Consider the following 27,802-nt stretch of genomic DNA (forward strand, 5'->3'; position numbering starts at 1 on the left):
CACATTTTGTCACGTTCCGATCAACATGACTATATTTTATTGGCATTTTAGATAAAAGATCAACATAAAGCGACACAGAATTGTAAAGTAGAAGGAAAATTATACATGACTTTCAATTTTTTTTCAATAAAAAACTGAAAAATGTGGCGTGCAAAAGTATTCAGCCCCCCTGTGTCAATACTTGGTGGAACCACCTTTCGCTGCAATTACAGCTGCAAGTCTTTTGAGGTATGTCTCAACCAGCTTTGCACATCGAGAGACTGGAAGTTTTGCCCATTCTTCTTTGCAGAACAGCTCAAGCTTAGCAAGATTAGATGGAGAGCATTTTTGAGCAGCAGTTTTCAGATCTTGCCACAGATTCTCGATAGGATTTAGGACTGGACTTTGACTGGGCCATTCTAACACAGGAATATGTTTTGTTTTAAACCATTCCATTGTAGCTCTGGCTTTATGTTTAGGGTCGTTGTCCTGCTGGAAGGTGAACCTCTGCCCCATTCTAAAGTCTTTTGCAGATTCCAGCTGGTTTTCTTCCAGGATTGTCCTGTATTTGGCTCCATCAACTCTGACTAGCTTCCCTGTCCCTGCTGAAGAAAAGCAGCCCCACAACATGATGCTGCCATCACCATGTTTGACAGTGGGGATGGTGTGTTGAGAGTGATGTGCAGTGTTTGTTTTCCTCCACACATAACGTTTTGCATTTAGACCCAAAAAGTTCCACTTTGGTCTCATCTGACCAGGGCACCTTCTTCCACACGTTTGCTGTGTCCCCCACATGGCATTTTTTTTTTTTATGGCGATTCTTTCAATTACACTTTACTTATATGTTCTTTGGAGTATAATAAAATATATTATTTTTATTTGATGATATTTAGACATGGATTTATTATATTATTTTATTCAGAATTTTATTCAGTTTTTCCAATTTTCTCAACAGTTTGCATCAAGTGTAGTTTTTTTTTTATATGACTTGCACCTGGTTCTGCTGCTGGTTGGACTTTTCGATGACAAATAAATATCTTTGCAAAGATCACATGGTTTCATGTCATTTGATAAGGTTTTGGTTTGTGTACATGTGAATCAGATCTATTACTTGAATGGGCCCTGGGCCCATTTGTTCTGGGAAAGGTGGGCCCCGAGATCAAAAAGGTTAAGAACCCCTGCTTTAGTTCTCCTCCTACACATCCTGCAGCGCTACAGCGTCACTGGGTTAAGTTCAGATAAACAAGTTGAGTTGCCTTGGCATCGAGATGATTCACTAGCTTCCAACCCTACAAATGTTTGGCGTCAGAACAGAGGAGTCTTTGTTTTTAGTTGAAGGAGTAACTGTGAAAAATCTATTTATGACTCTTGACTTGTTTCATTATTTTAATTGATTTGCCCCAAATCCATCTTCAATAATGCCCATCGATTCCTTGCATTTATACTTTCAAAGCGAGCAAACCTGAAATCATGTCTCTTGTTATTTTTGCTTAATATAAGTAGATATTTGTTTTATTTAGACGGCAGGACTTATGTGGCTTCCGTCATTCTCAGCAGACTCTTTAATCAAGTGTTTGGTGGAGACAATTTCAAGTGCTTTAAACGCAAAATCATGGAATTGTGGATCTTGTTCGTCGACCGAAATAGCCCGGCAGAGTTTGGCGAGAATTTGAGCTTCCTTGTGTAAACAGAGTAAACATCCGAGTGCTTTTAGGCTCTATTGTTGACATTTTCAGTGGGACCTCTTTTCAACTACTCCGATGGTTTACTTACAATAAAGTTACCACCTTCCCCACAAGTTCTGCATGGGTTCATTCGCAAGGCCTTTGAAAACATAACCAAAGTAAACACCATCAAATCTGACCCTGTAAATATGAAATATAAGGAGCTCTCTGCAAGTCCCTGATGTGGTATTCATTCATAAAACTAGCTGCACAGTGAAGACGGAACCTTGAGATGCATTTCCTTACCAAAGAAGGCATTTAAGAGCTTCTGCACTTGGATGTTGCTGCCAACTGTTCGGTACACCCCTTCTTGTGTCACTCCTGTGAAGAGGTTAAATTAAAAAAAGAAGCTGAACAAATACACAGTTTCCAAAAGCCAAACATGTGGTTCTTCTCTCCTGTCCCCACAGAGACCAATGGAGGATAGGACCTGATAGCGGATTTTACTACACTGTACGACTTTATTTGACTCTGTGAGTCAAGTGGAGTGCTTGATTTTTATCACAGTGAGATGAGGAAGACACTGGTGAGTCACGTTTGGATTCATTAGTTCAATTCAAACAAACAGTATCACAATATATTTAAGAACAAATCTCCACGGATCCTTTGACACTGCCAGGTCTGACACGCATTTCCCAGCATGTCGGGTCTGTGGCCCCATGTGCCACTAATCCTGACCAAATCGACAGTCTCAACAGAACTCTGAAATAAACAATGAAGAATAAACATTTTTTTTATGTTTTTATTTTTGTTTGCCTCACCATTAACAACTATCATATTCGTGTCACTATTTAATACGGAACAGATCACACCTCTGTTTACTCATGCATCTTCTGTTTTTATTAGTCGCAAAATCAATTCAACTTGCAACTTAACTAGTTGAGGTTGCAGTAGGTAGATAATTCATTAATTTGTCTTAAATTATATAGTGCTGCTCAAGTGATTGGCCAAACGATTGGCCTGCTGCATACCTCAGCAGCTTGGAAAATCTTCCCCTGTGCGAACATTTTAAACCAATCAAAGGCCTGCTCAGTGGGGGGGCGGAGTTTAGAGGACGCTGGCCATTTCAAATGTGCTTTCCTGTCACTTTGACTACTGTAACTGCAAGCTATGGATCGGAAAGAAGCTACTCCAGCATTAGCTACAACATCTTAAACAGCAAAGCAGCCAATGAAAAGGAAGACAGATTTTGAAAAAATGGCAGAAGTGTCGGAGAAGAGACAAGCATGGGACTACTGTACATAAGCAGCTAGCAAGCGGCTACCGAGCAGTAAACGGATGCTAGCACTAGCTACAGTACAGCCCACGACTGCAGTTTCAAGTATGCCGTTTGGAAGAGCTTGCTTCTCAAACACAGTGTAGCTGACACTAAAAAACAGATTCTATGCATGTTTGGTGAGAAGGCTTCAGAACTGGGAGGGGACGACCCTTGCCTGTGTAGCGGGCTGTGAGACGGTGTACACATGGAAGATAACATATCATCGCACAGTCAGCATGAAACACAGCAGGCACTTGTCAAACTCAAAGCCCCGGAGCCCAATGCAGCCCGAACAGTCATTTTACGTGGCCAGCAAGATAGTTGGCTTCAACCTAAAGTAAACCAAAATCTAGATCACAGACAATCCTCATATCTTGATACAGTATCATGCTGTTCAACAGGCTGTGATTCTAAAAATCAAGAACTAACCACAAAACTGTAAATACTGAATTGAGGGACTTTGTTGAGAGCTGGGAAACAGATTGTTAAGAGGCAGACTTGCTCATGAACGGGTACATTTTTTGCATTTTGACACTGGCCACAGAGAAACTTTATCCTAAAATGAGCCTCTAGAAATGGAAATGGAGACTGACAGCACATTCCAGTCAAACCTTTATTCTCTGCTAGAGACTTTAAAATCAACCTTTTTTTCGGCCTGGTGTGGGGGGAAACAGTCAGGCACGTACCATGTGAACCCCATAGCACACAAAAATAACCTTGCTAACCTCAGGCAAGATTTGAACTGAAAACCTACTAGTTGTGTGGTCGACTTTGTCTTCAGCGTGACAAGTAGAAAAATAAATGTAATTTTGTGATTTGGTTGTGCCTTCGCTTGACATGACTCAGTCACCACGGAATGAAAGACATGGTTGCAGCAACCGCTTTTGGAAGAAGCCCCTCTTTTTGATTACTACCTGCGAGTAAACAGCTCTCTGTAAACTGGGCCCACTACTGCTTGAGTCAAAATGTTTGAGTCATCAATTTTGGCAACACCGTTGTAGTGGCAGCAGAAAATTATAGAGTTCGTTAAAATGTCACCTGACTTTACCGCTGTGTCAAATTTGAGGAAATAATCGGGGTAAGAAAAAATGACAAGAAAAGCACTAAAACTGGGCCTTAAATTCACCAACATGGAGTCAACTGTGTTTCAAGGCTTTCTCGAAACATTAGCAGAGGGTGTGACTAAACCAAGCGCTCTTTGTGGCTCTGAGCAAGGAGAGAGAGCTTCATTCTTTTTCAACTGTAAATGCATAAGGTTTTAAAAAAGACTACATGAACATTACACTAGATGTCTGGTCTGTGTGCACATCAACCATCATTCACACCCACCTTTGGTTTCAATGAAGTTGATACACTTCCTCACAAATTTGAAGCCGACTTCATTTAGTTCCACTGTGAAAGAAGAAATAAGCGTGCGACTTAACAGCAGCTCAAGCACAGAGTCGAATTTTATGATAATGGGCAGAGCTGGTCATTTTCAATCATTACAGTGTCAGTCTACATCTGACGGCCGCATATTTCAGACTTACTTTCAGCCTGCTTGTGAATCGGAGAATGGTAGATCTGAAATGAGAAAGAAAATGAGACATAAATGGTAAATGGCTCAGAGCAACAGCAGCCTGTGATGAAGTATAAAATGTCTGCGCCACAATGTGTGAGCAGTGTTTAATGAAACAAGATTGGTTTGCAAATTTAGTACAGCAAACGGCTTTTTGTTTTCATCAGCTTTTTTTTCTTTAACAACTCACTTGTACTCTTGGCTAACAAGGGTCAGAGGTCATTGTCTGGAGCGGCACTGAGGTCTTGTTAGGTGAATACAGTTGCCTCCACAGACGGATATAGACTTTAAATGAGATGCAATAGTTCTGTATGCTGCCCTTTTCCCCTTAAGCTCATACAGCCAAGCACATCAGCTTTGCATCAACATGTGTGTTTGAATCCTGTTCATTTTCAACTGCGTTAGCTTGAGTTTATTTAAGGACGGATACTTTTTAAGACTTTTCTTTGCCATTGTCGGTATGAGGAGTAGGACGGCTCTCCCAGAATATAAATCAAACTCCAGTCTTCATCATCATCATCATCATCAAAGGAAGATGATTGTCTTGCTAATCCTCAAATTTGACTTCGCTGAAAATATGTGCCATTACAATCTGAATAAAACATTCGGCACCATATTGCCAAAAAGTATTCGCTCTGCTAGCTGGTATATGAACTCAAGTGACATCCCTTTCTTAATCCTCTGGGTTTAGTCTTAATCTTGTCGGTCCACCCTCCACAGCTATGACAGCCACAATTCTGCTCAGAAGGCGGTCCACGGGTGTGTTCATGGGAATTTCTCAATAGCCCTTGTGAGGCCACACACTGAAGTTGGATGAGAAGGCCTGCCTCACAGTTTCTGCTCTAAGTGATCCCAAAGGTGTCGTGTCAGGTTGAGGTCAGGCCAGTCAAGTTCAACCACACCAAACTGTTTATGGACCTTGCTTTCTTTGCACCGCAGCTGGAAGAAGAAGGGGACATCTCCAATCTGTTTTCTTGGAATTCCATGGAAGCATGGAATTGTCCAAAATCTCTCAGTATGCTGAAGCATTCTGAGATCCTTGCACAAGAAGCTAGGAGACAACGATCCCACATCATCATTCTTGATCCGCCAAACCTGGGACAGTGCAGTCGCACCAGTACTGTTCTCCTGGTAAAATCCAAACCCAGACAAAGCCATCAGATCACAGTACCACTTTGCAGAAACAGTCTGCATGCCTTGGTGTTTGATTAAAACCACTGCAAATTGTCTGAAATTGTCTGTCAAATTGCACACAGGAGTTACTTGAGACGTAAAAAGAATAAGACCATTTCCATGCACATAATATTCTGCTATATCCTCTGATTTCCTCCCTTAAAATGATAGTTCTGATTACAATATAGGGTTGAGAAGGTCTCACAATATATCGCAATGCATTGTGCACCACTCCAATTATCAGGATACCCGTACCTGTACATACTGGGTTTAAAAAAATGGGTTAATGAATCTGAATGTACTTCACAGTTAATGGCCTGTAATCGACAAAATGCCCAAATGAGCTTTTTTAAAGAGTGTCGTTATGACATGTAATTTGAATGAGAAAGTCAAAATTAGTATTCTTTGAGTGATGTCTCAAGTTCTGCTGGGTTTTACTGGTTGCTGTGTTACTGTTCTCTGATAGTCTTTTACATGTTCAAGCAAAATTGGTATGACATGGCCCAACCAAATATCCAGAACCAAATCCTGAAACTAATCTTCCCTGGTGAATCAAACAATACACATTCTTCACCATTCTCCTCCTCACAACCTTGTATAGCTCCTTTCTTTATACTACAAAACTGCACTATCTATCAAAGCAACTAAATAGCTACCTTAATCATCAGTATGTGATGTTTTTGCAATTAAACATTCACAGAGTAGCCACTTTGTGGACCAATAAAAAAAAAGATTTGACTGTTAGCTGGAAATGTTCCATGTCCATTCCTGATGTACCAAGCTACCTTCAACAAGTTTGGACTCCCCAAATCAAACATTTGGAACAACCTCCACCTGACATCAGCTAAAAATTGGGGGCCACCCGGCTCATTGTTGGCTAGCACAGGGACAGCTACTAGATTTATTCCTCACATCTTCTTTACATGAGGATGTCCTTGAGCAAGATGCTGAACCCTGAACTGCTTTCAGCACAGTCATGACTATTGGAAACAAACTTCCCCATTAGGGGATTAAACAGCGTAACCTTTTCTTTTGCCACTAACTGATGATAATCGTCTTCACTGTTCATGTGTGCAATAAGCCTATTTGAATGAAAATGTAGCTGAAACGTGGAGTGATTTTTTTTTTAAATCCACTGAGAGAAGTGATTAAAATGGAATTATTCTTTTAAAGCTTTCAAGCATTTTGCCGTTCATTCTTGATAAAAATCTGTCACAACCTGTTACAACTGCAAGACACATCTGAATTCTTTGCATTGCAATTCTTTTATATGAAAAAAAGCAGAACACAGAGATATTTAGATCATGAACTCGCAGCCCTGTCCTGTTTTACAGCCTCTCCACGGTCTACATGCTTTCACGCTCATACTTTGATGGACATCAAGCTTGAATAGTGAAATAAACCAGTTCTGTTTTTGAGGTTTTTATCCTCAACCACCACTTTAACTGTACGCTTTTTCCACAAATGATGTTGTAAAGCCACATCTAGCGTGTGTGTTGCAGTAGGATCAGACTATTCATATAGTGAAGTGAGAAGGACAGCGACAGCAGCCTGTTGAGTTGTTCATTGTGGTTTCTAATCACTGAAAATAAAGGAACGGTGAATGAAATCCTGGATTGTTTCTTCTGGCTGGAGTAAAGTATTGAAGACTCAAGCATGTGCAACACACACAAAATGAATGCATGTACAGTAGAGAACAGAATATTCCTCTGGGCACATCAAACATGATGACTGTGCTCCCAGACCGAAAAACTCATGGAGACAGGAAATTTCTTTGCAATTTTTCTCATTCAGAGACGTCTTTCAAAGCTACGTAATCTGACACAACTCACATGCTCACTAATATAGAGATTTGGGGGGTAGTGAATAGCAAACACATACACACTAGGAGAACATACAACAACTGTGTACAACATACACAGTGCGAAGTTAGATATCACATTACTTCTTAGACACATTCAAGATAATTGTACTCCATCCTCCAGTGTTGCTTCCCACTGAGTTGTTCAATCTTCAAACACATGACCTTCACGTTAATTGATTTTGCTGAGTGCAGCAAACTAATTAGGAGATTGTTGTGACAGTCACGAACAAACAAAACCAATTTTGCCATTTTAAAGATTATATCGAATTTCTGCAATGACCTATGATCTATCATTTGGATTTGGGAAAGTTTTGTCATTTACTTGTATAGCTTCGCTGCAGCCACCTACTGTGTAAGCTGTAGGAGCTCTGTAGCACCAAGGAACGTTCATTTCAGTCTCCTCTAGTACATTGTAATTACATTGGATATTTACATGACTCACACTTCATGCAAACAGTGCAAATGACTGTTATTGAGTTCAGTGATATTTCAAATGCTAAAAAAAGTACTAAAAGGTGGTCATTATAATGATTAATAAATGGTTTAATAAATTATGTCTCTGTGGGTAGTTGATCAATCAAAACTAATCTCTTAAAGCAACAATGAGTAACATTTAGACATAAATAGATTATTTTCAGATTTCCTGAGCTGACAGGTTTCATTTTGAACAGTCCAAAATGCCGGAGTCAGACTCTCCAGGTCTCTGTTAAACGCGCCCTTGGAGTATGAAACTTTCCCTGGGTGAGCCGCCCGAGGCGTGTTCTGTGAGTGGCGTCATAGCCCCAACTCCACCCCCACCACAACACTTTACAGCAGAAGGGCAGGGCAACCTCAGCAGCGAGTTGAGTTCTATCTGTAGCTGCTGCCGTTGAGTCCTCTGCTCTGCAGACCTGCTCAGAGCTGGTGAGGGACACGACCAGCGCCACATTTCATCATCCCTGACTCTCACGTCTATGTCCACAGTCAACTCGAAATAAAAGTGCGAACGGACGTTTTGATGCTCACGCTCTGATCGCTGTTGATGTGCTCCATATTGAAACATATGACAAACGGAAAACGCTGCTCCTTCGTCTTTATTATTATACAGCTCTGGTGAGGCACCGCCACGGCTTAGATGAGAGCCGATGAGAAGAACATGACGGTTTTCGGCATGTTATGACGGAAGAATCCCCTAAGAAACATCACAACGACTGATGTCGGTGCTCGCGGAACTCAAGTGTGCATTCCATGCATTCCACCTGGACATTTGACGGAGACAGACCCTGATGACGTTGCATCTTAATGATTTATTTCTCATAACTAAAAGATCAGTAAATATTCAAACTGCCCCCTTTGCTTTATTCGGAAACATGCAGTCAAAATAAAGTTTTATAATCTTGGTCCGTCGGTCCTGCACCTGCATCTGCCTCTCGCTGGATCCTGCCTCTCCTCACTGGCTGCATGACAGAGCTCCATCTCTGATGTTGAGCGATAGATGCTTCTATAGTTGCCTTTGCAAGTATAAGCTGGACAGTGTTGTGTATATTGCCATCTGTGATTACATTTTTCGCTCTTTTGTCACAGTCTTTCCTCATAAACGTGGAATTGGGGGCGGGCCCGGAGACCCAACTTTACGTCAGCCTGCAATTACACTCATCTATCTGTGGCTCCGCCAAAAGCAAATATTTTCATTCCTGCCTACAGCTACTTTAATGTCCCAGTTTATTAATCTACTTTAATGATCTGTGGTCTGGTCTGAAGAGCCGCAACTGTTTCAGCTCATATTAGACTAAAGCAACGGAGACATGCTAACAGCACTGTGTACTTCCCCCTTCTAAAATGAGCAGATTATTGTGTGCCTGTTCCTTCTGAGCAACAGTTGGGAGACCATACTTCACAATTGCTTTCTGTTTTCTATTGAGCACATTTTTAAGGCGTCAGTTTCTAGCACATTATTCCAATATGTTTGGCAACTGATCAGAAGGCAGATGGAAAATATAAAAATGAAAGAAATCATATTTTAGATGGCTTAAAGATATAGCATCTTTTTTGGCTCAAGAGACCAAAATGCATCATTTATGGTATGAGTTTACAATGGTATTGGCTGCAATTTCACCAATGCTGAAATTATATACAAGCCAGAGCTTTCAGTCGAGCGAGAGGGGCATTTTAAGTCGTGGCATTTTGGCTTTCTTCACTTTTGCAAAACAGACACACACCACAAAATATTTCAGTGAACCAAGGGTGTGACTGAGCACAGGCAGGCGGCTGATGCAGGTGAGAGATGTCGGGGATGAGAGTGGCAGTTCAAAAAAAGCACAATTTGGAAATGACAACTGATTTACTAAGGAGAGACACTGTGTGTGAATGAGTGTGAACGTGTAGAGGTGTGTAGCGCCGAGATAAACAGGAACACTTGTAACCATGGTAACTGTGCACAACAAAAGCAGGAAAACCTGCTGTCTCTAAATCCTTAAAGAAAGACTGAAGAATGACACTTAAATTTAAATCATTACCTTCGACGTCTGAATTAATGTTTTTTTTTTTTTTTTTCAAACAACAAATCACACATAATCTACAATGTAACACAAAATGAATGAGGACAGGGGCCTGGCCTTATATTTAACGATCTCATATTTGAAAAATCGACATGAGCGAAATTACAAAAACAGCCCAAAAATCATTTATATCCAGGGCTATATTTTATTATCAGCAGTTTCCAAACTTTGCAGTCAGTAAGTATCTGTCTCACTGCTGCCTTTTGGCCAAGTATTTTCATGAGTGGGCAACTGCACAAACATGAAACTTAGAGGTGATCAGATCTATTCCAAAAACACATATGAACCACAGTTTGTGTTGGAGAGCCAGTGATTTGTGGGAAAAGTAAACGACAAGGAAGTGAATTGGAGCCAGTGGCGGCATTTGTGGACCGAAGCTTTTCCCTCCAAAACAAATGAGGATGGTTGTTATGGGTACAGGTCCACTGCAATTACGGCTGGAGTGCAAAGTCAGTGTTTCGGATCAAACAGAACTTGCTACAGAACTGTCTAGCAGAAGAAATGCATCAAGCTTTCACACTGACTAAACTTTTACAACGTGATGAAGTCAGGTCTAGCAGACTTGACGGATTTCCGGTCGGAAGCTCATTTTCACAAACATCGCATGAATCCCATCAGAACCTCTGAAAACTGAATATCAGATCTAAGTGGGTGGAAGAGACTTTTGCAATTTTCATGATAAACAGAAGTCACAGGAGGAAAGTGGCGGAGGACGAGGATGCTGAAGCGTCAGTAAATGTTCTAATTCTGCTGCTGCTGAAGATAAATTGTGGATTTTAAACAAAAATGGAAGCATATCTGACAGATATGTATATTCTTCTGAAGATGACATCAACTGCTCGAAGGGATCAACTGTGTCAAATCTCGCCTAGAGTCAACAGATTTGAATGAGTGGACATATTAAATTAAAATAAAATAAAAATAACGGCGCATTGAGCATTTGTATTAACATTAAAGAAGTCGTCTCATGAAATGACTCATTACTGAATGGAGGCATGATGTGTGGAGCCCTAATCACACTCTGGAGTTGTCTCAAAACACAACTGAAGTTGATGCGAAAACCAGCTTTCACTAGTCACTCTGGGCTTTGTGTATGAAGAGAAAGCACCACCTCCAGTTCACACCTCATAGCGCAAGGAATAGGTGGAGTTTACATTCAAAGATACACCCTCAAGAAGAGGGGTGGTTACTCCAGCAGCTGGAACTGTGCTGGGAGGGGAACAATTTAACTCCTCCTACTGTATACGTGCTTCTTTTGTCGAGGGATATGGGGTCAAGGAACCTATGTCAGATTTGCCTCCAATGAAATCCAAGGACAGACATCCCACTTCCGAGGATGTGGAAGACAATATCGAAAGAAGAAGCAAGCAGGAGGAGAATAACCTGTACACAGCCTTAAGGTTTGAGGCTGAAGTTTGTATTTGATGTCTCATTTAATTCAATTGGTTCATCCATAACTTGAGATCAATAATGTCAGGGAAAACTCAGATATCCCTTTCCCCAGCCACCTAAGGCAAGACGAACCATAGACATTTTTGTGTCCAGGCTTAAGTAAATGTAACTGTTCAGTTACAGAGCTGAGATCAGTGGTGTCAGATGTGAAATTTCTGATCTGCCTCCCTTCTGTGTCACACTTGGCCCAAACACCATGATCAAAGAGCTGTTTTAAAATGAATGGAAAAAAAGCCAAAATGTCATCTTATCTCCCTCATGCCAACAATTAACTACAGATTGGTTTTTGTCCAGTGCGTGTGTTTCTGTGAGCAGTCGTGTGTTTGCCTTCTCTCGAGAATCTTAGATACACAGAAGAAAAATTTGGATCAGTGTCATGCCACTCTTGATTTGGGTGCATTTGAGAAACACTGGGCAGTGTGGGGTCTTGAGGTTTTTGCTGCTCATTATTTGTCATTCAGTTCCATCTTTAGTGTGTAATTAAAGCCTTATACTTAATCAACATTGACTACTTGGAGACCAACAGAACAGGTTAATTTTAGAAAGACCACTAGCACCAGATATATGTAACAAAGTTGGCTTCAAATACCATGTGATACATGATACAACAGTCATTCACAGGCATGACCACCTTTGGAGTCGTGAGTAAATGTTACCTATATTCAGTTAACATGCAGAATAAAACTGCACCTTTAGAGTAGGGTTCAAGCTCGCGCGTCATCCATACAAATTCACTTAGCCATTGCTTTCTAACCAAGAATGAGGGCCCTGTTGGGGCCACACCTATGCTAAAATTGAAGACATGATGGAGGCTGCCAAACTAATTGACCACAGGCGGTGAGTTTGAGAGCCCTGAAATAGAAGTTCTCACACATTCCTTCACACAACTTCAGACAACCTCTGCACTTGTCTGTAGATAACATAGTAGTTTCCTGATGTTCATACAACACTTGCAGAGATATTAGAAGTGACCCAGACGCTGAAACAGATACTAGTTTAACAGAAACTAGACCTCAAACACCCAAAAATTGTGTTTCTTCTAATTCATTTTCTGAGCCCTTATCAGGAAAGGAAGCGATACTTGGGCCAAAAGTTTTGCGATGCCCTGAGCTTCCATATACTATAAATACATGACATATACTGTAAAATTTTCCTTTGGGGATTATTGTAAATTTTAGTAATAAAGAGACTGAAATTAGCGTTTTAAAGGTGTAGATTGAAGGGGGCACTGAATTCCACCTAAAAAAAAAATTAAGAGAAATTTGAGAATGACTGTATTTACTGTATGATATTTCTCTTAAAAATGTTGGCAGTTATCAATACCTCCTTGCCTCAAATCCATAAATAAATATATGGATATATACACCAAGTACCTCCCTTTTGTTATCAGTTATAATATTGGATAAGGCCAGGGGTCAGAGGTCACCAACCTCCCAGTTAGGAACACACTCCCATGATAACTTACTATTACTGTGGATGATAAATGATATTCCACTAATACACTTATCACATTACTTATTCACAATAATTACCAATGGTGTAACGATGAAGCAAAATAATTAAACATAAGATGGTTAATATATGTCGTTTGTGTTTTTGAACAGATCCATAAGCTACTGCCATTGTCTCTGCGGCCTACCTGGTGCACATGGGCACCACATTGGTGACCACCTTGTCGAGGGTGAATTGCAAATTGGTTGGCAAAAAAAATGTGACCAGCACAAGATTAAATCATAAATATAAATATCTGCTTATGAATGTGAGTAAATAATTTGAAAATAATGTCCTCATTTATCTTAACAAATATAGACAAAATACAGTATGTTTACTACAAAAATAAATACCACCAAGAGGATGAGGGAGAACTGTTTTATAAATGTCCCCATAGAAATAAGTGAGTTAAATGAACATGTGGTCCTGTCATTTATCAAAGCCTTATTCACACAAATAAACTGTTCATTGATGTGTTAGTTCATAGCCCTACTCTTCCTAGGTTTGCGGTGCGCTTAAGTCTGTCTAGAGGCACGGGACACCCTGGACGCCCAATTAGACTCATTCATTTACCCTAAGCTGTGGGAGGAAACCAGGGTGCGTAGAGGGAAAACCACACAAGCAAGTGGAGAGCACAGTTGCCGCACTACCCACTTCCCAACGACGCTGCCTTGACATTACGTCAGCATTTTAATCATGCAACTTTGAGTTCCACTGAGGCAGCCTGCAGGGCCACGTGTGGCCCACAGGCCAGTATTTTAAAGCGCTGGGTATATAAGAAGTAGCACCGGTAAAGGTTCAGTAGAATCAGCCCTCATTTCAGAAATCTAACTGAGTAAAGTACTGAGTAAATGATGTATTCAGCTTATTCTGTGACTCCCTTCGAACGAAAATGAAAATGAAATGAATCTTCCACACAAAATATCTGGTCAGCGAAGGAGGAATTATAATAGCGAGAGACAAAGTAGAATGAGATGAGCAGGAAGGAGGCTAATAAACTCACAGGCTCTTTTCCATCCATGGCCTCCATCCACAACTTTCTGTCTCCCTCCGAAAGAGCCTGGAAAGTGACGGGTGCGTTTCTATGGAAACAGTAACAAATGCCATTAAAGAGGCAAAGGTTGCAATTAAATTATTCAGCCTGAAAATGCACAACAACAGCATGCAGCCATTGTCGGCCATCTTTCGCACAACATGTTGAGCAGTGGTTAAGGCGAGAGACGCGGTATGTTTGATTTAAACCACACGTTCATTAAAGTGATGAGAATGTGGAGAGAAGAGATGATGAAAACTGCTTGCTCTCTCTCGGCTGCCAAATATTACAGCTTGTAGGCGACAGAATTAATTGTTAACTAGAACAACTGCTGCTTTCCCCCAAAAAGTGCTTTCATGAAGTTACAATAAAAATCTTAATAAACTCGGAAATTAACTTTATTTTTCACAGCTGAACGTGAAAGCAGCCTGGCATTCATTTTTCTGATCCCAAAGCTCCTTTTTAACCTTGTGCTTTGTCAGTTAACAAGTGGGCAGTGTGATTTGGTTGAACTCTGTGTGAAATTTAAGATTACTGGTATAAATGTTGTATTTAGAGCAGACCTGGGCAATGTGCAGCCCAGGGGCCACATGTAGCCCTTTGACTGTACTTATGCAGCCCTCGTGAGGTCAGAGGAAAACTACAAAATGACATCTTGTGTTTTCCATCATTCAGTGCTATTTGAGTTCTGAATAAAATACCTGAATTTCACATTGATTTATTAAAATAGTTTGTTATGCATTTCTTGTCCCTCAAAATGAAATGGACAAAATATATAGAAAAAAATACCTTGAAATAATGCCATATTTACCGCACACCAGCACATCCATTTATGATTTACATAATGCACATGAAATGCCATTAATGCAAATAACATATTTGACAGATAATACATTTTTCCTTTGATTTATAATATCTAGTCTTATAATAAATGGACCCTCACAACAGTTACACTATATAATACGGCCCCTTAGGAAATTGAGTTGCCCACCCAATAATATGCGTTGTTTATTTATTATACAGAGTATAGTGATGAATGTGGATTTCTGTTGGGATTGTCTTTCTGTATCTAACTCCAAAATCTGTTTACAGTGTGAAACGCTTAGCTCGGTGAAAAATGCACTTTTCATGTGTGTATTGATATGTGTAATGGAAAATGGGTGTTTAATAACGGAATGTGTTTGTGCTTTGAAATCATCTATTTTATGCATGTATCCTAGGTTCATGTACATGTTTAACATGAGATTTGTATTTGCATGCGTTGTGTTTTCGTGCAGTGTATAATGTGTATAGCAAAGAAGGTTTAACTAGAATGGTTGAACGCGTGATTTATATTTGGACCTGAGTCGAGTGTGTTACGAGTGGTCCAGAGTAATAGGTCAGTGTGTGTGTTCTTCTGAAACTTGCCTTAATTGTGCGCTTGTGTGGGTGAGTTGTTACCACTCAGTCTTCAGTTTTAATCTTATGAAAGCATACAAGCATATTGTCCAGCAGTCGGGCACGCTTTAATGTGTATTATTAGGATAATTAAAGGAAAAAAGGGGCCGAATATTGATTCATTCATCCCCTGTTTGCAGTCATTTACTCCCATCAGAGCACCAGTGTTCAATATGCTGCGGTTGACTAGACAGCACTGCCACCTTCAGTTTGCTCTACCGCCAGGCTCCTCATGGGCTCTCAGACATCGAAGTTCTGTGTTCTTTACTCTTTGTAACTTGGTAAAATAAAGATGCCAACCCTTCACATTTCCGCCTCATTACAAGTGACAGCTCCTACATATGTCAGTGCGGCCCGTGGCTGGAGCTGTTTTGAAGCCGTCTCCCACTCATTTGAATGGCACGCTGACATAAATATGAGCATTTTGTCTTCAATCAGAAATCAGCAACTCCGCCATCTGTTTGCAGCGACGGTGCGTGGCTTTAGGATTGTTTGGGCTACAGCCCATTTAGCTCTCACACACTGTCCTTGTAGGCCACCTGTTTACCTCCTGTTTATCCCACAAGGCTGTCGCGCCGCCTCATCACCCAGTCTCTCTGATTTGACTACACTCACCTCTCATGTGTCTCTACGTCAAAGCAGAAGCGCTTGTCGATGGATTCAGTCTTGCGGCGGATGCACGACTTCAGAGTCAGTTGCGTGGTACCCTGAAGGAACAGAGTGACAGAATATTAAACCAAAATGACCATATCATTCAAGTGGCAAGACAACAACCAGGTGCCGCAGTCTGACAACTGTGGGTGCCTTGATGATCTTCAGTGTCGACCTGCAGTGTTGCAACTGTTTTTAATGGAGCTGCTAGGATCTTTTATCATGTTCCAGCATCCAAAAAGAGTGATGCCCTTTCCTGATCCACCTGTGTGTAGTGTGCCTTAATTTAGGGGTTCTTAACCTTCCCCAGAACAAATAGGCCTGGGGCCTATTCAATAGAACTGATTCATTACTCTTGATTTCATTTGTCATTAACAACCATATTTCTTCAACTTACACATAAAAACAAAGCAAAACCTTGTAAAATGACATGAAACCATGTTATCATCACAAAGATATCTGTCATTGAAAAGTCAAAAAAACTGAATACAATTCTGAATAAAAGAAATATAATAAAATCATGTCTAAATATCCTAAAAGAAAAATAATGTATTTTATTTAAGCTCCAAAGAAGATATGGGTAAAGTGAAAATGAAAGTATCGCCCTAAAATGTTAAAAATTGCTTCAATGGGTGCTTTCATGAACAGTTTTTACAGTTGGGGGGACGACATCATTTACCCATCATTTACCCATCACTACTTTCTTTATCTTTTTTTTCTTTTCGAGAACTTCTCCATAGTTGGTAACTATCAAAGATTTGCAGCTGTCAAGTCAATTCAGTGAATCACTACTGCCACCATACGTAGCTCATATATTAAAACGGAGCGTCTCATGGCCCAAAGGTGTAAAATAATAAACTTTAAGCGGCGCTGGTACCGGCCCCATGGCTAAGAATCACTGCCTTAATTGACGGTACAATGTGAGTGATTCATGTTGTGAAATGTAATTTTGTTAGTGACAATCGAGCCCTTTTCTTATTGGACATGCACAACTTTATTAGACTCACGCATGTGTATTAAGTAGCAGTATGTGACACACACATATATGCATGTGCGTGTGATTAGCATAGTCAAGTTATACAGCAATAATAAATAATGCTTCTTTCACTGTCTATTCTCATCAGTGTTTCTCATCATGAGTTTAGCACAAAACGTGATCAAGTAAAACGACAAGGAACTCGAAGCAAGATGTAATGAATTCAGGTTTTATTTATAACAGTTCTTCTGTTTGAATTTGGTCAAGTAAAGCACCTCTGAGTTGCAAAAAAACGATGAAAAAATCCTGATATTGTTTAGTATTAATTGATTTTCATGCTCTTTGGGCGCACAGAAGTGCGATGTCTGGTGCTAACAGTTGGCAAGGTTAGGGAAGTTAGCGTCCAGCAGAAAAACATTGCGTCTCTGTTGCAAACAAAGGGGAGATTGCATGAGCGCATTTGCATACACGATTAGATGTGCTGTCGAGTTCCTCATCCCTGACACGTCACATGCCGACTACTTGACTAAGTGTTAGTAGGTGACTAGTTGACTATTATAATATGAGTGACTCTCACCACATTTTCTTGCTATATTGTCAGCGTAAAAGTGTTTAATGTAGGTGACTCATTGTCAGATGGACGGTATCCAGCGTGTCTAACGCTCTATGTTCACCTGCTTGGTCGTGGGTTTCTGTTCACATGGAGCCATGAAGAGCTGTCTTCCCTCTTTGTGATACCTGCAGTAGTATTTCACCCATGACACACCTAACGCCCCTTTTGGTGGGGAAAAACAAAGCATCATGTCAGAACAAGCGAGTGAAAATCTTGAACAAGCTTCCACTAGATCTTCTCTGACACTCACACTTCTCCTGGCAGAAGAGGTATCCTTCCATCGGCATCAGGGTCTGTATTTTGCTGATCTGGGAGGGATGTTTCATTCTCTTCATCAGGTCCTCCATCTGCTCTCGAGTGCTCTCGTAGTGGTTCCTTGTCTGCAGTGAATCTTCAGATTACATGACATCTAATCTGACTGATGGAGTCAAGCGCCACCACTTACGTTCTGCAGGCTGAGCTGCAGCTCTTGTTTGTACGGCATGAAGTCCTGAGTCATCTCCACGGTCAGGTTGTTGAGGGTTAGAATGCTGTGAAGGAACGCCAGCACCTGGAAACAGTAGTCACGTGTGTAACTTTTTGCAAAACTGCTTTCTTTTAATTTTTTTCAGGTGCTTATTTCTAGTCACATGCGCCTCTTTTCAACTCAACTGCGATGCAGTGAGTAATGTAGGATGTGTTATCATGCACACTTTTTCTGTGTCAAAACTGATTCTACATTTCTATATACAATTTGAAATGTGAAGCATCACAACTGTATTAGACAGACAGACAGAAAGACAGACAGACACACAGGCAGATGATAGATAAAATAAAATAAAATAAAATAAAATAAAATTTAGATTTTGCAGAATTCAATGTCTTTCTCTTCACATAGAATACGTATATGATACCATGTTGAGGGGACTTACGTAATCAGGTGTACTATATAAAACTGCAACATAATGGAATGCATCAGCTCTCAACTAAACAAATCAGGAGTTAAACATTAGCTTTTTACCACCAAAAGTCCTGCTAGTGCTGACTCAGCATCTTTTCATGCTGTTTGGTCATACAAAGCCTCTACTCCTTTATTATTACTCACAGGCTCCACCACATCAAACTTCTTCCTGTCCTGGACCTGGTGGATCTGATAGACGTACTCCACCGATGACTCATAGAAGTTCACTCTCTCCTTGTCAAGGAGATCATCAGCCTGTGGAGGACCAACACCCTCAATACAAAAACAGGTCTCCATAGTAACGTGGTTTCGAGTGAAAGTGAACGAACGTACCTCCTGAAGTTGACTCTCCTTCTTCTTGGAGGACAGACTCAAGTGTTTGTCCACCAGGGAGTAATACTTTTCACTCTCTTTGTCAAACCTCTTCTTTTTCTCCTGCAAGACACAAGCAGGTCAGTTTATTTTATCAGCTATTCCTGAAAATCTGGTACTATAAATACGACCCCTCAGAATATTTCACTCTGATTTCTTCAGTGTATGTTAATTAATTTGCAGCAAAAATCTTTAAAGGAGTAAAAACTTTTCAAGGAAGTTAAACTAAATCAGTTCTTATCATCATCATCTTGACTTCCGTTCCAGCAACAAAAGTCAATAAATTAAACAGAAACTATAAAAAGAGATCACAGACTTCCACCAATCATGGAGACAGTTGGTCTTTTTTTTTTCTAGACCACAAAGGCAATTTTCCCAGTCTGTCTGCAATGATGCTTTCAAAGGAAACATTTCCTGAAAGTCTAATAGGAATCTGTTGATAGCTATGAAAGTTTGTTTGCTCAAGGAGAGACAGAAAAATGTCCTTACGACTCGTAAGCACTCCAGCAAAGCAGTATCCCTTTTGTACAGAGGGGGGGAATCATCACTAAACTTTTGTATTCTTGTGGGAGAAAACCAGAGTGCCCAGAGAAAACACAAACATAGGAGAGAAGATTGCTCCAGTCACAGAGCTGCTCCAAGACTGACCTATCTGTCCTTCTTTCCAATTTGAGGAGTTTCAGCTAAAACCGAGTGATTTCCATACTAGAACTACAAATGTCAAGAGTGAGTTTTCAAAGAAATACACTGCTGAGGTTCGTGATGACTTTTAAAGCTTCAATAAAAAGCTTCACATGGAAGACAAACAGTGGCTCTTAAGTAGTTTAAACATCAGAGCCGTTGAAAGAGGCAAATATTACGCAGATGTTTTCAGAAATAGGTCATAACATCAGGCTCATAACATCCTCTGTGGTGTGAAGCAAGAGGAAGCATGTAGATTAATGATGTGTCCAGTTGCACACAATAAATGAGGTCGGACAAAGGAAACAGACGTCAAAGTTTGAAAAAAAAGAGAAAACCTCACTTTCGTTACACTGATTTGTTCCTTTCTAAACTTCTCCAGAGGTTTGATGAGCAGATCTGAGGCATTCTCAACCTAGGAGGAAACAAACAAAAAAGAGTCAGTGTGACAGGTGACGGAAGCTGACCAATAGCTTTAAGTTAGAAAGGAAAAAAAAATATTACAAAAAACCTGCAGCAGCAAGACGTGTTGACAGTTGTTTATTTCCCATTTTAATTTGGTGGGGTTAGTCTGGTCTTCCTTTGTACACTCTGTCGATCTTGTCTTCATGTCCCACTAATCCCTTCATGGGTTGCACCAGGTGTCATCTCCTTTATCTGCCCCTCTGTCCTTTGTGTTGCTTTGTTGGTGTGTTTTCATCTGCCCTCATGTTTGTGTGTCAAGACTGTGTTCAAGTTAAGTCAAGTACGCACGTCGAGCCAAGAAACCATCTTGTCAGGTCCCGTCTTAAGTCAAATCATCATCTTGTATTGTCAAGTTATTTCAAGACTCGAGGTCAAGTGAAGTAACAGTCTGGTCAAGTCCAGTCTCGTCTAGTGAAGTCATTGTCTTGTCTTGCCCCACCACGTCACGTCTCAGCTAGTCATTATGAAGTCATCGTCAAGTCACCATCAAGTCTTTTCAACCTCTAGTCTGTTCAAGTCTTGTCAACTTTCTTCCTTGACCTCCTTTTGTGTTGCCCCTAGTGGTTTTTCGATTAAACCAGGGTTGAACTCTAATCCAGCTGCGTCTGCTCCATATGGGAGACAAAGTCAGAGAGGCTAAATTGAGATGGTTTGGACATGTGAGGAGAGACAGCCAGTACATTGGTAGAAAGATGTTGAGGAGATTTATGGACATGGTGACGGAGGGCATGACATTTGTAGGTTTGAGAGAAGAGGAAGCACAGCCGAAAGGAAAAGAAGAAGAAGAAGAAGAAGACAATCCCATTGACCCGGACTGTGTGTAGCTTCATAAGAATAGAACCTTTTCCAAGGGTCGACTTTCTTGCTTCTTACAAGCAAGAACTGTTTTGTCCTCTCATTAACAAGGTTTAATGATACCTTGGTTCAGTGGACTTGGGTATATGTGCGCTCACAGCAGAAATGGCAATAAAGGTGATCATTATTTTATTTTGCATTCCAAAATAAAACAGTTCCAAATGCACTGCACTTTAAATGTAAAAGAGTTGATTGCCTCCATCTGATTAAATGAGTCATTTAAGGTGATTCTGATGCAGTTTTTAGTGGGACAGATGTGGAGGGAAAACACTCCTCGACAATTATTCTCCTCTCCCCTCAACTAAGGGACCTTTATGGACTGACTAGTCACTTTTGCCAGAATGCTTCATGGTTTGCTTGATTAGTCCTAACCCTTTAACTAAAGCACGAGGAATTTTGATGACTCACCTCAACCAGTCATCATCAAGTAGTGATGGGTAAATGAGGCATCATAAAGCGTTTTGACACAATGACACACTGTGTTGAGACTGTGTCACTGAATACCGACACCTGCTGGACATTAAAAATCCCTGCAGGCAGCCTTCTCGACAGACTGAATTGACACTGATTTGATGATGTGGTGTATACAATAATATCATTTAAGTCTTTGCATTCATATTGTATTGTTCGATATCTTTAAATAATGTGAACATGTATCATAATGTGAAAATCTGATGTAAATGAGGATGCTTGTGGGCTTTTTGTTTTTCAAATTTTTTTATTTATTTTTTTTGTAAAATAATAAAATAAGTTTTTTTCTTGCAAAAAATAATGTGAAGAGTGAACTAAGAGTTGACTTGAAATTAATTTGAATGAGAATGGAAGTCGAAAATCTGAGACAAACTGGGTAAAACAAGAAGATATGAAATAAATACATGATTCTCCAGTAGGAGATCAAAATGGTCCCACACAGTAGACAACATGCATTTCCCCTGGACATTCAGAAAGAACAGTGACATTAGATTGTTTCAGCAGTTGCATCCTGTTGACAGATGTGCTCTCAATTCGAGTCGACACACATCGTCACGTGATTATCGTATTTATTTATTATCAATCTACATATACAATTTATTATTTGTATAATTTATCATTATGCATGTATTCTCTATCCTTACTCATGTTTAATATAATATAATATAATATAATATAATCCAGTCAATTGTTGTTGTTTGTTTGATTAGCCCCATTAGTTGATCATCATAACGACCTTTGGATTTTTCAGATACAATAAAATTACCTCTATTAAACATCCAAATGGAAATAAAATTTTAAAAGACATTGACCTAAGGGAGCATTTTCTGCTGAGATTGAATTTTTGTTTCCAGTTAAAGATGGAGGATCAATGTTTCAGTTGAAACTTGATCTATTATATCACATGACAAGAGATGTGACATGAAGACCTAAAATTCCATTAATGGGACTGAGTCCGTCTGCAGGATGCTGATAGCTCACCAACATCATCCTGTCGTGCTCCACTTCCTGCAACAGTCCAGCGAACTCCTGGAACGACTGAGCTGAAGAGGAAGACATCAAGATAGAATATGAAACAAACAGTTGGAGGCAGAGAAAAGCCCTGCAGCAGAAGAAAATTACATTTCTAAATGTGAATGATTAAAATCGGCTGTGTGGTTTGAGGGAGAAGATGGTGGCCGGGACATACGTGGTCTGCTCTTTGTGTTTCTATAACGACTGCGGTTTAAAATCAGTCCGAAATGAGTGGCCAAAACTGCTTTGCAACATGAAGATATTCTGAGAGTAACTCCAGCATGTAAATCTATACCACTTATCTGTCCGTCACAAGAGCCTTATCTTACCGATGTTTATTTCATCATCGGTCAGACAGTCCCCGATGAAGTCGAACTGGAACGCACTGAGAGTCTGGGAGAACTTCTGCACGGCCAGAGAATAACCTGGAAAAACAAACAGCACAGGCACACCTTTATACACGCTACTGTCTTTTTTACTGTCTAAAGTCGTTTCCACAGGCGGCAGGAGGAGGAAGTCTGTGTTTCTTCATCCAAACTAAACTCTGCTGGATGAAATACAATAGAAGAATTTGGGCTGCCAGATTACATATTAAATACCCTCCTAAAAAACACCAAGATATTTCTTTTACCCCAGTGAGCAGTGAAGACTTTTGAATTCTGTTTGTTTCCACACAACGAAGGAGAAGAGATTGGTTATAAATTATGGCCACCAGCTAAAAAAGCTGTGAAACCATGATGGCAGGGACATTGACAGCTTGCTTTAGTACCTGGCACCAGATCTAAATCTGCTGTTTAAGGTGGGGCCTCCATGAACCCAGATGTTCAGAGGCCTAGTCGACACATGGAACTGGTTTGTATGATCCTCGAACATTTTCCTTTGGATCAATAGCAGAGTCCTGCCAACAGAGGCTATTGTCATCGAGGGACACTGTATCTGTGAAGGCGTGGTTATTGTATGTCTGAAAGTAGCATCAGGACGAGCAGGTCCCGTGGTTCCCCTGCAGAACATTGCTCACAACACCTCCTCAGGTTTATTTACTCCTCATCCGGGTGCCTTATGTAAGTGGAGCTTTACACACCTAGGCATCCACGTGACAGAAAAGCAAACATGATTCACTGGCACAGCCTGCCACCTTCCTTCACTTCAGATCCTTCCAGGACTGCCCTGAGACTACACCCTGTGCTCTGACACCAGTCAATCCAGACCCATCAAGGCTCATTTGTGGTCTGTCTGTTGTCTGTCGTATGTGTGAATATGTGTATGTGTGCCTGTGCTCCACCTAAATTGTAATAGTCTGATGCAACAGGAGTGAGTCCACAACTTGTTAATACATTTAGTGTTTTCTAATCATTTTAAATAAGTAGTTTGCAAAACTACAGCTATCAAAAAGCAGCTTTAGCATCTACTTCAACTCATTACACTTATGTATTTTCATTTTACACTGTTTTGTGCGATATGTTGCTGCATTATGAGTATCGCTCCAATATGTATATCTTCAATGTTTAGTGTCTTTGAAGTATTGTGTTTGCTGCTGGGACTAGTTGAATTTCCCAATTGTGGGAAGTGTAAATGACTTGCGGTGTGCAGAAAAATATGCACCATAATAGCCAACAAAAAAGGTGTTGGAAGATTTGCCCATTGCCCTAATGAGGCCACCGTAGTTGGGAGAAACACTAATAGAGGGGAGCTGAGGAATTCATCACAAAATAGTGAAGAGTGTAACTAGCTCAAACCTTCAAACCTCCCTAAACATGTTCTTCTAGTTGTATTAGAAAAAAAACATTTAATTGCCAAAATAAAAGTCTATAGCTTGAGTAGTCAAAAATTGACCTGATACTGATACTGAACTTGATACAACACAAAATACAAATATAGCTTCACTACTAGCATATTATAGATATTTGTAGTAAAGCTAAGTAGTTCAACTCTATGTAGTTTAAGTATCTGAAGCACCCATTTATTAGTAGCACTGTAACATAGTCCACTATAATCGACTGTTAAATAAGTTGGTGGGTTCACGAGTCGACTCGTTGGCGTTCTCTTTAAGCAAAAGTCACACTGAGAGGAGAAATGGCTAAGGCTAAAAAATGGGACCATTTCACAAAGGACACAGACCTTTAACAGCATATTTTGAGCTGAAAATAAAAAAAATGTAGAGTCCCAAAACAACATTTAACAATATACATTTGGATCCAAATTCCTCACGTAATTTGTGATTTATATTCTATTTACAGCACAACAATGAGTAGCAACGACTACTCACCAGTATGTAACTACTGGCTTGATGTTGCACACCTGCCAGCCAACAATCAGCTTCATGAATTCCATTATGTGCGGTGTACTGAACTGCATTGTTGCAAAGTATTATCAGCATTCCTTTGGCGCTTATTACGACACCTACAGGAAGATCTAGCAGCTTCATATTTTTGTATTTCTCATAATGACGTCGAGTGAACATAACTCACTCAAAGTTTTTACAAACTACTCCAACTGATAAATACACACTTATGGAATTACAAACGTTGCTGGTTTGATAACATATATTGATGAACAATTAATTATATCCAACAACCAAATTCAAAGAATCTACGTTTAGAAAAGAAAAGTTTCAGGGTGACAAATCGAAACGGTAGCGTAAAATGGACACATTTAAGTTCATAGCTTGCACGGCACACCTTATTTTCACATGGTGCACAATAAGTGTTGAATTAAGTGTTGAATAATAATATGAAGTCTGCAGAGTTTAAACATATTCATGTGAATAACAAAGATGTATTAATTTCACCAGTTTTCCTTGTCTAAGCTTGTCTGAATAAACAATTATTTTTAACAAACGTTGCCAAATTATTGCCAAATTATACGAATAAAACAGTGGCAACACGCTTGCAAAAGAACATGAGCTGTAAGCAGTACTTCCTGTCTGTATGTGTTCCTGCACTGCAAGCAAGAAAGTGTTATTGTTGTCATGCAATGCCCAGACCATTGTTCCTAAAACATAAAATCTAACTGCTTTTCTCAGCATTTAGTCACGTGAAAGAAGCTGCAGAAATGCAACTATCTAAAAAAAACATAAATCATGAGCTAGGTGAGTGTTTATCAGTTTACATTTTAATTAATATATGAAAACCATTTCCTTCCGTGCTGACAATCATAATGACAGACAGAGGCTTCCATTGTTTTGTTTTGTTTTGTTTTTCAGTGGTGTGTACTGCTCACCTGTACCTGCTGTCCTCTGGACTATTTTCTGTAAAGCACTTTTCTGTTGCACTACTGTATCAAAAGTGATATAAATAAAGGTTTCATTTAGCTGACAAGTGGGCTGTGGGCAGTCAGGGCTATTTGAAGCCTCCTGGCTGGCACAGACTTTAATAAGTCAATAAAATCGAAAAGTTTACAGTGCCATGAAGACTTGTGGTCACTTGTGGACATGTCGTTCACCCTGTGGCGTAAAAACTGATCAACCAAGTGCTCCAATACTGGAACAGCAGTTTTATAATAAAGTGAATCAAATAATGAGCAAAACCTGAGCCTTAAAAAACTGAGACTTGTCACCAGTTGACCTTGATGGAGCAAGTTTTGTCACTCATTGACAGACTAAATAATTACCATAATAATGGTTTTGTGCTTAACCTAAGCATTAACATGTAACTGCCCATATTAAACCACGTCAATGAGTAGAATAAAATAGGAGTAATTGAAAGAACAAAATCAATAAGCTGCAGTTATATCGTTATGACCATGAACTGAAATTTGGTAGCGTTGTATTTAAATGTCTACACTGAACTTTATTTGAAACAATGAAGGCCAAATATAAACACGGAGAGGAATCAGGTGCAACTTGTTGCAGTCAGCCGCACAACCTCGTGATGTACAGTGGAAACTTCACATCTGCTGCTCATTCGTGGATTCTGACAGCTGGCTGGGGGTTCGATTCCCGAGGGACCACAGCTTGAACGCGCCTCTCCCATCTGATGTCAGCACTCCCTCCCGCTCACCATAACAATACAAGTCCATGTAGTGGCCAAGCGGGATGTGTAATGATGTCGACTCCTTCTCACCTCTGATGGCAGTTATCACACTGTTGCCGTCCTTTATCAACTCCTTCAGGCACTTGCTCGTCCTCTCCAGCTCCTGTTCATAACACTTGAGCGCCTCTCTGAACTCGGGACTGTCCAGATAGCAGTCACTGAACTCCAGAGGAGGATGACCCATCTTCTTCTTCTATCAACACAATGGACAGAGTGCAGCCCACACTCTCTCTATTCCACGCTGTTCATTGCAGCTCCGCCAGCTCTAAGAGCATGAACTCGCCAGCCCGCTGCTCAAATGTTGATAGAAGTACGCAGGGAAGAGGCGAAGAGTAAATGTACTTCCCTGTTTTGCTCTGCTGTCACTGTTTATTGCTGTTATTTACTTGAATCCTGATCCACTCCGACACTTTTTCCTCGTTGCAGCGAAGGAAAGCGGCTAGAAACCAATGGGGCGCGTTCCATTCTAAAACATAGCTCACTCGTTCATGTCCTATTTTTAAAATCCTGAACATGATCAAAGACTTATACCATAATTAAACACACTAAGCTACACTTGGAAAATTTTCACATATTTTCAGCTGATTGTATCTTCATACGTAACATCTAACGATGCAACGCTACTGGTATATTTGTGTATAAGTATAAGCCAAACTAAAACGGAACGTGTCCATCTGTCCACGGCTTCATAAAACATCCCCCTTTCCACACCCAGAACGCCCTTAAAGGGACCGCAGCAAGTACAGTATTGACTTTATACTTCGGAATTTTAAGCGACTAATGCTAATGTTGTAATATAACCAGACGACAAAAATAAATAAATAATAGACAAAAATGGAAAAAGAGATCGAAATGCAGATATGCAGCATAGACAAGATCAGATTTCACTGATAATGTTTAGTGCTAACGACAAGCGTCTTATGTTTGAATGAATCTCTTACAAGGAACATTTAAAACATACATTTAATTTTGAAATTATTAATACACGTGTCTATCATCCTGCACCCAGTTCAGTAAACGCACCACATATTTCGTAATCGTTTTAAATACACAAATGAGAGAAATGTTTTATCATTTTATGGTATGAAACGCTGAAGCGTGTGAATTTCTCTACATTGACTTACTAAGCAGTGGTTGACTGAGGATGTGCTGTAGTTATTATTGTAGTTATATATTATTGTAGTTATATATATATATATATATATATATATATATATATATATATAT

General features: G+C 40.0%; 1 protein-coding gene across 3 annotated transcripts in view; it reads right to left on the reverse strand.

Annotated features, from left to right (window-relative positions):
• LOC128748637 (oligophrenin-1-like) overlaps positions 1-26,996 on the reverse strand; it is a 40,287-nt gene extending 13,291 nt beyond the window's left edge. For all 3 annotated transcript variants that reach the window (XM_053847584.1, XM_053847585.1, XM_053847583.1), the window contains exons 1-14: positions 26,606-26,996; positions 22,874-22,969; positions 22,512-22,573; positions 20,083-20,154; positions 19,020-19,121; positions 18,831-18,941; positions 18,192-18,296; positions 17,997-18,126; positions 17,808-17,908; positions 16,122-16,213; positions 14,040-14,118; positions 4,491-4,524; positions 4,291-4,353; positions 1,950-2,024 (exon numbers count right to left, since the gene is read on the reverse strand). In XM_053847584.1, the coding sequence (XP_053703559.1) occupies positions 1,950-2,024; positions 4,291-4,353; positions 4,491-4,524; positions 14,040-14,118; positions 16,122-16,213; positions 17,808-17,908; positions 17,997-18,126; positions 18,192-18,296; positions 18,831-18,941; positions 19,020-19,121; positions 20,083-20,154; positions 22,512-22,573; positions 22,874-22,969; positions 26,606-26,759 (1,276 nt within the window). In that variant the 5' untranslated portion in view covers positions 26,760-26,996. The remainder of the gene's footprint in view (positions 1-1,949; positions 2,025-4,290; positions 4,354-4,490; positions 4,525-14,039; positions 14,119-16,121; positions 16,214-17,807; positions 17,909-17,996; positions 18,127-18,191; positions 18,297-18,830; positions 18,942-19,019; positions 19,122-20,082; positions 20,155-22,511; positions 22,574-22,873; positions 22,970-26,605) is intronic.
• Positions 26,997-27,802: the final 806 nt, after the last annotated feature.

The sequence above is a fragment of the Synchiropus splendidus genome, chromosome 17 (assembly GCF_027744825.2).
Source record: "Synchiropus splendidus isolate RoL2022-P1 chromosome 17, RoL_Sspl_1.0, whole genome shotgun sequence".
Classification (NCBI taxonomy): Eukaryota; Metazoa; Chordata; class Actinopteri; order Syngnathiformes; family Callionymidae; genus Synchiropus; species Synchiropus splendidus.